This window comes from Vigna radiata, chromosome 8, assembly GCF_000741045.1.
Source record: "Vigna radiata var. radiata cultivar VC1973A chromosome 8, Vradiata_ver6, whole genome shotgun sequence".
In the NCBI taxonomy this organism is placed as follows: Eukaryota; Viridiplantae; Streptophyta; class Magnoliopsida; order Fabales; family Fabaceae; genus Vigna; species Vigna radiata.
In genome coordinates this window covers 37,777,153-37,792,024 of record NC_028358.1, presented here as the reverse complement: position 1 = coordinate 37,792,024, position 14,872 = coordinate 37,777,153, and the positions used below count along the sequence as shown (strand labels likewise).

Below are 14,872 nucleotides of genomic sequence, written 5' to 3'. Positions count from 1 at the left end.
AAGGTGGACTGTCCGTCCATTTTTCTTTTTAATTTTTTATGTTTTCTCATTTTTCACTTTCTTTTCGTTTTTTCTTGTCACGAGAAGTTGATGCCAATGGAAAGGCAGCACCTGTCTGGTTATTGGTCCAAAAGTATATCAAAAAAATGTCAATAATGTTAAATGCAAAGCACAAAAAAATTACACCGTAGATCTTGATGTCATTAAAATTTCTTTTTCATAGATATCTCTGATATTTCTAATTCACAAGACAACACACCATTCTCATGACAATAATTTAATTCATCCTCTGTTGCCGCTGATGCAAGTATAGGGAACCTCTTTGTATAACGAAAACATAGAAGCGAAAGCATTTCCATCAACCAACTCAATTCTTGTACGAAGCATTGAATTATGATGCTCCAACAAACTTCTTCAAGGCCGATGTGTCTAAACCTCCAAAGCCCTTTACAGCTTCAAGCACAGCAAGTCCGAGCTTCACAGCATCGTCATTACTAGGTGCCTACAGTGAATTATGTTAATTCTGATTTAGTTGCATTGCTTAAAATTTGCATATAAACACCACAATACGAGCTGTGCGGGCCTTTACCTCAATGTTAAGGGGAAGTACAGGATCATGGAGTGATAATCGAAGAAGGAACCATCCCCCATGGCCAGAAACTCGGACCTGGTTGATGATTAGATCAGACAAGCAATAAATTATTTTGGGAGCAGAAAGTCAGAAAAGCAATCAATTTAGAATTGTATGCAAATTCCAATTTTGGAACATGTTAGTCCTAATTGTCTCCATAATTTGTCATTGAAAATTTCATATCAATACTAACTAAAACAGGCTTACAATTTAGCAATAAGCAGGGACAAACATACCCCTTCGTAGTTCACGGGAGCCTTGTGCAAACTTGGATCAGAGCCAATTGAATTCTCTAATTGTTTCAGCACAGCTTCTCCGTATTCCCGAAAAGATCTAAAAGCTCAGACGTGTCAGTGAATTAATGACAATAATGGATGGATGCACACAGAGAACCTTTATACACTAGCTTACCCCTCTTTAAGATCTGGATGGAATTGGTTTATCTTTAATCTTAGTTCTGTAGCAAAAGCTGGTTCCTCAAGCCCTTCTATTAAATCAGTCAAAACCTTGCTTCCACCACCATTTCCAGAAGCTCTTGCTGAAGCAAGTTTATTTAAGATCTTAACCTGCAGAATAAATGTCATATTTGTCATAATTTGAATATTAAAACTAACCTTGGACCCGGCTTAGCTCGGTACAGCAGATGATAACATATCATTGGAACCTCTTTTCACCTAATTTGATCTATTTCTTGATTCTACAACACAGTTATATTCACAATCTAATGCAGCATAGTGTCAAGTCATGGGAAATTTAGTTCAAGTAAGAAGTGTACATATTCTTTGCCTATGGTCCTCTACTAATATCTTCATCATATAGTTGAACGGTTCAACTCCTGGGTACGTATAATATCAATTATTGATTAATGAAGAGCAAGTAATAGGGTGATTATTTCGTTTACTTAATGTGACTACTATAATATACCATTAGGTATGCACCATCATCAAGCCAGTGATTCTCCTTGAGAGCCCCATGTCCACTGGTTTCAATTGCCAAATGTGACTCCTCTCCTATAGAATTCTGTCAGCAATATTAGCACCACAAGTCAAATATTTAACACATGAAAATATGAAATTGAAAAATTTTAAAAAAATATTAAAAGAAATAAGACGAAAAATGCACAATCGAAGCTAGGTATCTAAACACAAATTATTTCTTAAACTGCTTTCGTTTTGCATTTTAGCCAGGTATTACTACTAGGACCCATTTTGAATAAATTTAGCTAAAATGTGCAGGCTTCAATTTGAAATACTGGCACAGACAAGCACAGGCAACCAGGCATAACTAATCTGATTCATAATTTATTGAATTATGGGCAAGCTTTCATCATACCAAACGAATAGCTTCATCAATCACATTTTTGTAGCCTCTCTTGAACCGATGGTGTTTGCCACCTAAGAAAAATAGTACCAGCAAGTTATTAACTCTAATCTGTTTTCAAGTAATTTTTCTATTCAAATTCAATGAAAAATATTTTAGTTCATGATGAAATCTTAAAAGAAGGCGAGAAAGGCCAACTAAAAGGTCATGGCAGTTTAGATTCCTACCGAGTTTCTTCTCGATAAAGGTAGTAAGCCCATCGGAAGTCACACTGTCTGTGACAATAGTTGTTCCAGGATGCTACAGAAAATGAGAGAAGGAAAAGACTGATGAGAAATAATTGATACAGGGAAATGTGAGGTTGAGAAACCGGGTCTGATATAAGCTAAAGTTAAAAACCTTACTTCCTCAAGAACAATAGCTGCCATTAAGGCAATCAAACGATTCCGATTAAATTCACGACCAGTGAAATCCACAGCAGCAGATCTACAGATGAAAGTGGTCGATGCTCAATAAATTTGAAAACGGTAGCGTTTCTATGCAATCTCTTAGTAATAAGAAGCTTACCTGTCCACATCAGTATCAAAGATAATTCCAAGATCAGCTTTGTTGTCGAGGACTGCTTGGGTTATAGCTTTCATTGCTGTCTTGTCCTCAGGATTTGGGATGTGATTTGGAAACAAGCCTGAACGAATACAAAATCCATCTGTTACTAACAGTGCATGTACCATAACCAGCTGAAATCACTCCTCCAGAAGAACTTATTACCATCAGGCTCCAAAAATTGACTACCAGAAGTTATTGCCCCCAGAGGTTTCAAAACCTTTTCCTATTCACCGAAAAGTAATATCAAATATCAAGTTTGATGCAAGAGCCAAAAACCTTAACCAGATAAAAACCTTCTAAAATTCTGAATGATTTCAAATTATACACAATAATCTAATCCATTAATTAATTTATGAACTAGTCTTTCCCAGTGTAAAGAAATGAAAAATTTCAGAAAAACTACTAAGATTCTATCTAGAAAAATTATTATCTTACTAAATTCATAATATGAAAATATAAAAAGGTCATCATCGACAATTTTCTCAGCTGATTTTATTTTAAAGATCCTATAAAAACACCATGTACGTCAGTTCCAGTCTTCCAGAACTCAGTAAAAATATCAAAGTTGTAAACATTACCAATAGATCTATTTTCACTGTAAATTACCTGCTATACTTCTAAATAAGTTTCGGACAGTGTGCATATGTTTGTAACAGGGATGGTAAGAGGACGGGGCAGATGTGGGTTTAACTATCTCATGCCCACATTCTACAAGTATGAAATTTTTGTCTTATGTTCAAGTATTTAACGTTAAAAGGATACACATTTTTTTATCCAATATCAAATATAAAAAAAAATTATAATTACATAAATATCAAATAAGAATACCTACCGATAACAATTAGACAAGGTCAATAAGTACAAAAAATAATAAAAATGATCAAATATTTATCTTAGAAATAAGTTACAAAATTAAGGACAAAACAAAAGTTAATATAAGTTTTTCAGATTACATAATAAATTAAAGATATTTTAATAATTTAAAACGGTAAGAGTACATACTCATCTCTGTCCTCATACTCACTTTAAAAATTTGGGTATTATCCTTCTCCATACATCCGTACATAGTCAATGCAGGAAATTTTCTAATTATGGAAAAACAATTTTTATGATTTCACATTAGATGAGCGAAAAACCAAAAGAAAACTAAATCATATCATTCATGCATATTGGCCCATGGTAAATCATATAAAAAAGAAGGACAGCTCATAGGAGAGTTATTAAGACACGATTATATGTACTTATTAAGCATAAAAGTTTGTCAAAAAACAAAAAGCTTGATAGAAGTTTTTCAAGAGTTATTGTGGATATACCCATTGGATAGAAAATCACAGTTTGTTACACATGTGAATGTAATTTACCAGAATCTTAACCATTGATTTTTTTTAATCAGCGGTTATAGATTTGCCCTTTAGTTTACCCTTTAAAGAACATTTCTCACTTTAGAAGAGTACAATGATCACAATATTTTATATAGATATTTCAAGTGAAATTCATAATACTAGAAAGTTATTAACAGACAAAAAAGTTAAGGAGATTAAATAGAACTTACTGCAAAAAAACCTCCTGCTCCATTGCCAGCATCAACAACTATATGAAAACCCTCCAATGGTTTCTCTGTGTATAAACAATGCAATAAACTTTAGCAAACAAGATCAGGAAATCAAAAACAAAAGGAAAAACTATAAATTTTACAGAAAAAACTTGAATAATAAAAACAGATCTCTAATTAGAGTTGCATTATTCTTCCTCTTCATTTAGAGAACAATGCATTAATTATATCCCCAAACATATTGACTATTGTATAAATACTTAAGTGAGGTCATGCCTATGTTTCCAGCAGCCTTGCGAACTGCTTTTACCAGATCAGATGTATAAGCAATCATGTAATCAACTTTCTTAAAATTTAATAAAGCTTTTTTCTCTGAATTCTTCAAACTTTCTGGGGTAAATTGATTGTATATGTCTGCAGCCCTCTCTAAGATATCTTTGATGTCAGCCTTCCCAAGCCCACCAGCATTAGTGAAAAATTTGAATCCATTTCTGTTGAAAGGCAGATGACTTGCTGTTCACATACAGGACATTTCATAGTTAGTAGACAAACCAGCATCCAAATTCATTTATCTATGAAAAATAAATTTACGAATTATCAAATCAAATTGGAACATAAAAACAAAAACAGCATTTACAATTCAAGGACATTAACAAACAATAAATTCAAAATAATAAGTGAATACCGTACAAAATAAAATGGATACACAGGAAAACCAAAGCTGTTGGTATTCAGTGTCTCAGCTTTCAAGTAAATCCATTCTACATGATTCGTTAAACTTTTAGTAAAAGGAGGTTGTGCTATATCCACACAAGGGGAAGTCTTACATATTCTGCCTCAATTTTTTATGTGCGGCTTATATATCTGTGAGACAATATCACTTAATTCCAATTGATTTTAAGATGAAATCCGACATGGTATAAGAGCCTACAACTCATTTTGGTAATTGCCTATTTTGATAGTCTAGCCTAGTTTGGTAGATACCTGCAGAATGGGGTGTTGGGAAGTCTCAAATGTTCTGCCTCAATTCTTGGAGTAAGGCTTATATATTAGTTGGACAGCTTCACATAACACCAATTGGTTTTAAGATGAAATTTGATACCGTACTCTCTATAGATCAATCCAAAATGACTTTTTGCATTAATGGGCAAGTTGGCGAAATCTTAAAAGTTAAAACAATGCCATTTAGAGCTTTATAATGTACCTGTAATCATAATAGATCCATCAGCAGGACACAAAAATGCTTCATCCTTTGTGAGTGTGCAATTGAACATGGCCGGTGTTGATGCTAATCTAGAAATGAAAAGACAGTATTAAATACATTAGGCCATGGAAACAGTTGGGTAATAATATTAGGCTGAAATTTGCTTTTAATTCCTATAAAATAAACATGTTTTTGACTTTTGTCCTAATGTAATATTTTCTTTGCTTACCATCTCCAAGAATTTTAAATAATTGATTTTTGTCCCTATACAGAATAAACAAGTCTTGATTTTAATCTTTATTAAATATTTTTGTCTCCAAATAAAAATCGCTTTTTTGGCTCTAAAGTTCGTATCAAGGTATATAAATAACATTTAATTGAGGGGTTTAAAAAAAATTTAGTGGTACACATTGTACATCAAACACTAGCAAGTATTTTTTGGGATAGTCAATTTCTGTTAAACATATGTAATTGAAGAGTGTCACATAACAGTAGGGACTGGAAATATTATTTTCAACAATTTTTAAGAATTAAAATCAAAAGCACTAATTTTGCAGACTAGAAGCATATTTAAGTTTATAATACCAAATATCAATGGAAAAATTTATCAAACAAAATAACATATGCTGAAACAGAAACACAGTAAAGTATGATCATATCAGAAAAAATGAGCTAATCAAATGGTTATGCATATAAGATGCAACTAAGAAGCAGGTGAACTAGTCATTATCAATAATCTTATGATATGCAAATTACAATAGCAGCTTAATAGTTACGGCTTATACACCCAAGTTAGTTTTCCTACAGGTGATTAGACAATATAATAACCATATAGTCAGCTAAAAACCAGGCTCAACAATATAGAAGTACATTAAAAAACCAAGTAATTCATTAGCCTTTAATTTGCAATTCGATTAGTAATTCCTTAGTAAATAGCAAAAGAAGTCCCAAAAACTAAGTGATTGTTTTGAGTTTTTGGCTAATTAACAGTGAACTCATTAACTCAATAGTTACTAGTAAGCAACTTTTAATTATTTCCAAACAACTCGATCTTGTTTTTTAGTGCTAACATCTTGTTATTTTCCTCAATACCTTAATATAAGCAACAGAATCTTTATTGGTTATCTTACTTCAGTGCCAGAAGTTCGTTACCAGTTCAGTCCTAACACTCAACCACTTTACAAACATAAGAATTATAAAATGCATGTGCTGTATCTCGTTACAAATTTCATCCCATTTTTGGGTACAAGCTCACTATAAACTCTAGCATGTCTCCCACTAACTTTAGTTTTTCTCAACAAGTAAACCCATCACTTTTGCCATCCCGAAATTATAATGTACTAAGAGGATGTCGTTCACCTTCTTCAGAGGTTGTAGCTTCAAACCAAAACTTTCTGCATAGTTTGATCAAATTAACTGAATATCCATGCTCAAATCTGATTATATTATCTTGAAACAAGAGTATCAGTGTATGGTATATGCTAGAACAGTAATTGCAGACATTGGGGATTTAAAACCAATAATACACTTTATCATGCAAACAAAAATGCAAATATTTTTCTAGAAAAAATTGATATCACCCACCCGTAGTGGACAAATTCTAGGCCAGCACCAGCGAGTCCTCGAGAAATTGCATTCTAAAATTTGAAAATGGACAAACATTTAGTTTCATAACCATCAGAGTTTTAACACAATCAACAATCACTTTATTTAAAGGTGGGTGTTAAAGAAAATGTTATACAGAACAATCTAAACCTGTAATAATTTGGCTGATATTCGGGTATCATGGCCAATAGAAACTCTCAAATGCTGGGAAGAGTCAGCTTTTTTCTTCTCCATTAACCATGCAGCAAAAGCAGCTCCTATTGCCTCAGCAACAGGTTCAGTGAGGTTAACTTTCTCTCCCTCGACACCATCAATAGCCACACCACGTATGTCACTGTTAAGTTAATTTCATTTATAAGTTTATATGAGCCAGTGTGCAGGATGTAAGCCCAATAAATGCTAGTTCTTTTGTTTTAATCAAAAGGAAAGAATGCTATTGCATCACTTTACAGGTTACAATCCAAACCAGGTTAGCACTACAACCTCCAGCATTTGTTATACAATTAATAGAAAAAATAAATACAAAAGAGGGGGACCAAACCAAAAGCCACTAAAGGAATCCGAAATGTGTACGAAATTCAAAGACAATACATAAAGGTACTTCATCTCACCCTGTAAAAATTAAAATTCTAAAAGCATAAGCAGCTAAACAATCCGCAGGCCTATTTCCCTCCCAAAAAAACTTTGAAAATCTAGATTGTATATTCTTAATAGACTCCAAAAACATTATTACCATATCTATTTCTTAACTTCCAAGGAACTCATGAACTATCAGAAGAAGCTTCACATTTAGAAAAAAATCGATCTCCACCCAAAGAGCTCTCAACCTTTTTGAAGAGTGATATCAAAAGCCTTAATATAACACCCAAGAGTTCAGCTTCAAATGTAAAATTGCTTGCCATCTTAATAAAAAGGAAGATGGGATATTTTAGCTAGAAGCTTTCTTTAAATAAAGTACAAGATTACAGTCATTATTATGCTGGACGTGAAAAGATTATATAGCAATTACAAAATATTTTACATTAAATAATTAACTTTTAATTTTTTAATGAAGTGGCAAAATAAGGTCTTAAGAAATAAATAGAATACTATAAGTTTTATTTTTTCTTCTATTTTGTCTAAATGCCTAGACATATACAACATAGACAGTGTACGGCAAAGCAGCAATTGAAAAGGTAATGAGCAAAGAGGATTCAACTATATTCCATGTTCATCTTTTTTCCTCTTTTTACCACTCAGAACCTTTACAGAGTACTTTGCTTCCTGATTTGATGTTTTCATCTCTTCCTTTTCACTTAGTATATTAACAGAATCACCATCCTTTGACTAAAATAAGGTATGAAAAGAAAAAACGATGGCCTGAACAAATTTCTGTTAGGATGAAAAAAAGCAGGGGCAGATAGTCCGCTGAAGTAGATTTTGTACCATATACACTTATTAGCTAGATTGCTTTAATAAAGTGATCTTCACCTGCCATTCTGAAGCTTTAGAAAATCTGTCTTGTCTAGATATGGCATAGCAGTAGCAGAAGCAGATGAAGAAGCTGCAACCAGAAGTCCAAATGAAATGGAAGGAACAAGCATCCATTAGAAAACACGCTAGTTAAAAACCAACGAAGGGTTGAATGTAAAGCAAATTCGGTCAAAAACAGGGGCGAAATGTATGCCTATATGCAGATACTAACACAATATTCTTACATCGAAGAAACCTGTAAAAGAAGGGTAAAAAGAGCAGAATTTTATATGTGTTTAAATATGAGTATTTTGGCTTCATATGAACCAGTATAATTAGAATCTAGAACAGACCATTGCAGTGAAAATTTCTCTGGATACTAAAATGATTCTGGGGTTTGTATAAAGTGCGCAATTGAATGGAAGAGGCAGTCCATGCCAACTTCCCTAGCGGAGAGGGAAGGTTTGAGTTGCGGGGATAAGGGGCAAAATAATAGTCCCTTCGACCCTGTGACTGTGAAGCGAACAACTGTGTATTCTGTTGGAAGCTGTGTGACACAAAAACATTTTGGACAATCTTCCCTGATGTCGCTGCATATAAACATTCACACCTTTATCAGATAATTGAGATTTCCAGGTAAACAAAAACTCTCCACCGATTACATCTTTGTGGTCATCATGTGGGGTGAATTATTTCTCTATCTCTAGTTGTTCACAGCAAAATTTCATGAAACTTGGATTGTACGAACACCAACACGTTCCGATTCCAATTATTATCATCATCATTATTATCGTCAAGTATTGAATAAATAATTCGATGAGCAATTTAAGAACGACGGCACGTAATTGAATTGAATGGATGAACAGAAAGAAGGAAAAAAGAAAAGGGTTGAAATGAAATGAGACCTGCCATGTGAGGGTGCTTGAATTGCCGTGACGGAGAATTAGAGACAAGTGAGAACCTTATTGTGTTTTCAATTTTTCTGTAACCTTCTTCCACTTCAGCTTAGTTCAGTTCCACCTACTGCGCTTTACAACAAACAAACCTCGCACACGTGACTTCATGTTACCCATCTCGCTATTCCAATTTTCCTATTCCATTTTTCTTCATATTCTTATTCCTTTTCATTTTAAATTTTTGTACACAACAGGGACAAAGATTATCGTCAGATAAACTGCACCATAGCATCCTCATCCACTCACCCAAAATATTTCTCATATAAAACTAATTTATCTTATTCGTGTTAGGTAAATAGAAATATAAATTTTATTCAAAAGATAAATATTTAATATATTTGAGATGAACAAAATTTAACTTGTACAACGAGCACATGAGATCAAATATAGAAATGTGTACTAAATTTAACTAGTTAGATTTTATCACATTGCTTTATCATTTCCGTCTTTTCGATTAAGCTCTATTTCTGTAAATATACTCTTTAAAAGCCCAGTACAAGGTATTCTCACAAGGGCATTTTCTTTATGCACCAACATAATTTATAACTGCATCTGTAAAAGTAACTTTTAGATTACCATCAAAATTTAGATTTTCATAACATCAACTACGTTGAGTTTTCCTAACTATAGTTTCTATAAAATACATTTTAGAACATAAATGATAACTTTCAAATTCAGTTCTTTTTAGAATAAAAGCTCTCTCTCTTCTTCTAAAAGAGTGTAGTGTAGTGGAGGACTAGTGGTGCCGTGAGAAAAAATGGGTTGCATTTCGATGGACTGTAGTTAGAATTTTAAAAATTATGACATACAGAAAAATAAACATGGGGTGCAGGAAGAAATTCCCCTATAGGAAAACAAACGCGTTCGGCCTAGTTTAACTTTTTGGGCTCCGATTAGACAAACCCATGCCTTGAGTGAAAATCAACCCCAACAAAAAACAAATTAATGGGAGGTTGTTTATATTATAACTTAGATGGTTTTTTCCACTTTAAAATAAAATTTAAACTGATCAAATTTAATTAGATTTGCTTCATTAATTTTTTTTCCATATAAAAATTAGATAGTTCGAATTGCACTTATCTGACTAAAATTGTGTTGATTCGATTAAAGTCACTGGGTTAGCTTAAAAAATTATTACAATTTTAAATTCTATTTTATGCTTTACCTACAATATAAATTTTCAAATTAATATTACTGTAAAAAAATTTGTATTCTTTAATAATTTTTAACGATAATTATGCGATTTCAATTAATAATATTATTTTCAATTAATATACAACATTTATATAACTACGATTTTATACATTGATTTCACTTGCAATTTCTTAAAAAATTTCGATACTAAATATAATCAAATGGACAATGATATTTTGACAATTTTTTTTTAATAATTTTTTGACAACAAGATACGTGTTATCATTTTATTGGACTGTTTGAATTTATGTTTAAAAAAATATTTGAAACCGACCTGCCACATATGTCAAAAAGTTATAAAAAAGAGTTGTTAAAGACACTTTTTCCTAACCAAATACATTTAAGAACACCGGATAAAAAGTTAAGACACGAAAAATGAAAAGAAAAAAATAGCAGAAAAGTTTAAAGGGTAAATATAATACATTTGACAACTCAATATAATACTATTTTAATTATATTTGTTTTATTTTCGAATATAAAATTCTAATACATATTATATTATTATAATGGACTGTAAGGTGGAAGTAAGAGAACAATGTGAGTGCCAAATAATCATTTTTCAAGTTTAAAATACTAAAAATTAGTTGTCTGTAAAAGTTTTTTCTATAAGAAAAAATATTATGAGCTCAAAACTATTAATTCTAGAACCAAACTAATTATAGTTATAGTTTGATTTAAAGTAAAATAATTCAATTACTCCAAATAATATAAAGCAATTTAATTGATTTAATTTGAATTTGATTTAGATTTATGGAATCAATGTAATCCAAAAAGAGTTATAATGGCTGGACTATAAGTAGATCGTCTACGTACAAAATACAAAATACTTCAAAATGAATCTCTATACATTTGGGCTGTAGTACGGTACAATCTTCTGAAAAGTTAAACAATTCAGTCCAAAATCCCAGAAAAGATCAGAGTCTAAGACTCAGGTTGAAGGATTTTATTTGATTTTGATATTGTTCTTATATGATATCATTCATGAAAAAATAAAGGTACTACTAAGATTTCATTGCTAGTAAATTTTAATACGAGTAATAAAAGATTGAATGTGCATATAATTTTGAGCATCTGGAGTGTGTGTAGAAATCACTGCATGAAGGAAGTTTTGCAATAATTGAAGTTAATATCTTAGAGTCACGTTCTCACTTTGATCACTCGCTTAGATACAGTGAACTCCATAGACAGATGACAACTAGGGCAATTTCACAATCACATCCATGTTTGAAAATGGTGTTTTTGACTTTTTAATGTTGGAATACCAACTTTCTGACTCAGGAATACAACCAGGTTGTTCAATTTCGATGTTCCATGTTTTAAAAGCAATACAAAATTTATGGTCGAACAAGACATGGAAGCAGATAAAGTTGACAATGGACAATCCCCAATCCCCATGTGGGAAATCTGATACATTAGTTGACTTAGGAAGAAACCTCTTGGGATCTGTGATTCATCCAAAAAAATTAACATGGCAGGGTTAGCCAACTATTTCCAGCCATTATAATAAACCTTCATTAACCTTCACATGCAAACCCTACAGTCTTATATTAAATTATTAAACAAGTGTACATACATAATCTTTGTCCAACACAAAAACACACATTGTGCCGATGTTGGGGGCATGAAATACTTCAATTGAGCTGTGTTTCTTGACCTTTCTATATCTTTCTTTGCTTCGGAAAAAAACAACTATATATTATACTAACAACATCACACGCACCCACACAATGTTGAGTAAGTCATAATCTCAAGTTCATGTGAGGGCTAAAAAATTTCATATAACTGGGATCCCAAGAGATCATTTACTCTTTTTCCTGCAACTTCCTCATACTTGGGGATCGTAATGTGGATTAATAACCTATTCCTTTCGCCATTTTATAGGCGGAACATTAGCTTTTTATTTTTTTCTATATTCTAATTATCATCTGCATGCCATTTCTTTATTTCTTTCCATTGATTATATCAACTTACAGAAAAATGAACTTTTTGCAGTATAATTACTGGTCAATGTCATTCGTACCGATATGCAGATTAACCATATCCAAACACCACTATTTATTACTTAAAATTATCTTTTCTGACTTCACCATTTACAGTAAGTTAATCAACACTTAAACTGAACTTTCTGTGTAAAAGTTTAATAATCTTACATATATATATAAGCAACTAATTAAGACAATTTTATAATGAAACAGCCCTATATATTTATACACAGAAAAGAAAATTAGGTTAGAAGTTAATACAGTGTTTCATACACAAGTCATTTATAAATACTAAACTACCAATTATTTGCGGTCATTCAATTATATAAAGCATGTCCAACGTTAACAATTAAACAACGCCATTTCCATCTAACCTTTTTTTAATTCTCAAAAGAAGAGGCTCACGTGCATTTTTCTCTCCAAATTAATGTCTTTTGTTTCATATTGTACCATATTACCACTTTCTTCTCTAGTAGACTTTTTAGGTATACCATCCAGCTAACACACAATATATATATATATATATATATATATATATATATATATATATATATTATATGAATGAACCTATTGCACGTCACAAGTAGCTAACATAGTTAACAGAATAGACTGAATTTAATTATTAATGAATTTTGCTAATTTTTCTTTCACATTCAACGACCTTGTAGTTTATATGTTTTTCCTTTGTAGAAATCAAAATCTAACGAGGCCCATAATCAAAGACTGATCCTTCAATCGCAACAACCATTATATGAATGAATTATAGATTTAATTAATGGCGGGTGACACCCATATGTTGAAGAGGAGATACACAGTGGAGGGAATTCAATTACAATACACTTAAATACTGATTTCGTTCCTAGATCTATGATGGTGATTTGTGAATTGAGGAGTGTTGTATCTTCTTAGAATTTTTTTTCTTTTGTCTTTTCATTGTTATAAGAAATAGAAAATTGAAATTGATGTGTTTTTTATCGTAAAACATAAAAAAAAACGTTTAATACTTTATTTTGTTTGGTAAATAAAAAAAAATATTATAAGAATTTGTAGAATTAGTTTATAATGCCAGCCCATGAGTCAACCTTATCTTATATACTAACCGATGGTTGGGAAATTAGATGCAGGTTGCTTCACATGATAACAGTAGTAGGACTAACTATTGCATCACCACTAGGATATTTATCGAAAAAGACGAAATGACATAACTATTATTGATGGCAATAGTTTGGCCATACTAAATTGGTGCAGAGAAAAAAGACTTCTAGAGTTAGTTTTAGAGCTGCTGATACAATAGTCAAGAATATATAACTGGTATGCTTTAAGCTATATTTCAGGAGGAAAAATGTTTGCATTGTTTAGATTCAATTTGTTCTGAGTGTTATATATCAACTTGTTCATAATGTTTTTAAAGCAGTTGGTAAAAAGCGTGTGCTTGCCTTTTGAGAAGAGAATAGAGAAAAAATAGAAAATGAGTTAAGCCATAAAAAAATTGGGTATCCGATAGTAAAAAAGACTAAAAAACAAAAGTGAAATCTTAAAAAATCTTGTGTTTTTGTGAGTTATTCAGAGTAATTTTTTGTATTGATTGACTTGTTTACCTTGTTGAGATCCATTTAAATGAATACATTTGCTGATGTGAGACAACTGTGTTTGTTTTTTAATTATTCCCAACATGATTGGTGTTGGAAATATTTGGCAGTATAGTTGTTACCACGTAACATCATCATTTTCTGTGTTTGTTTTTTTATTTTTGGGAGAAAGGGTTATGGAGAATCTTGGTGAAGTAGATACTTTTCCACCTAAGGCACACGGTTTATTGTCCAATTGTGGGGTAAAACGGCAAACGGAGTCTACAACAAGGTGCTGTTCCGTACTTGAGGAGACCCTGCTATTTGGTATATCTTTAAGCACAAAAAATGGCTGATGTTGCCTGCATTGTGATTATCAACTTCAACTTGATATCATATAATGTTATTCACCCGATCTCTGTATTGCCATTTTATATTGAGAGTTGATAGATATCCTTGTCTTAATGCTCCAATGTCCCAGAAAACTTGGTGTGCAGTGAGTGTATGTGTATCTTCATCCTGAGATCACCACCTATATGTGGGCCATACCTCTGTGAAATTCAAATAAGAAAGAAGATTTTTGTTTTATTTGGGACTGCAGTTGTTGATTAGTTGATTGTCCCCTAAAGTAACTACAAATAGGAAACTAATTAATTGACCATTTCTTAGTCTTGCTTTGTAAAACTAATCAATGCATCAAGACAGTGAAGTCTTGTAGATACTTATCACTGCTAATATGTCAAATATCTTCCCTTTAGATGGTTTGTTTTCCTAACTTATGTTAAGGTTTAATTTAGGAAAT

General features: G+C 31.9%; 1 protein-coding gene across 3 annotated transcripts; it reads right to left on the bottom strand.

Moving 5' to 3' along the window:
• Nucleotides 1-140: 140 nt before the first annotated feature.
• LOC106771950 (phosphoglucomutase) lies at nucleotides 141-9,554 on the bottom strand. Of its 3 annotated transcripts, XM_014658027.2 has the most exons (18): nucleotides 9,276-9,554; nucleotides 8,724-8,960; nucleotides 8,389-8,461; nucleotides 7,069-7,252; nucleotides 6,898-6,950; nucleotides 5,314-5,402; nucleotides 4,386-4,622; nucleotides 4,110-4,174; nucleotides 2,720-2,780; nucleotides 2,519-2,636; nucleotides 2,356-2,437; nucleotides 2,179-2,251; nucleotides 1,964-2,025; nucleotides 1,556-1,651; nucleotides 1,043-1,197; nucleotides 868-964; nucleotides 590-667; nucleotides 141-502 (listed from the first exon to the last, which is right to left on the bottom strand). In XM_014658027.2, the coding sequence occupies exons 1-18, from the start codon at nucleotides 9,280-9,282 to the stop codon at nucleotides 392-394; spliced, it is 1,878 nt and encodes a 625-aa protein (XP_014513513.1). In that variant the 5' UTR covers nucleotides 9,283-9,554; the 3' UTR covers nucleotides 141-391. The 3 variants fall into 3 exon arrangements, with proteins under 3 accessions (XP_014513513.1, XP_014513514.1, XP_022641166.1); XM_014658028.2 differs by lacking the exon at nucleotides 8,724-8,960 and having other exon boundaries at nucleotides 9,276-9,553; XM_022785445.1 differs by lacking the exon at nucleotides 8,724-8,960 and having other exon boundaries at nucleotides 9,280-9,553.
• Nucleotides 9,555-14,872: the final 5,318 nt, after the last annotated feature.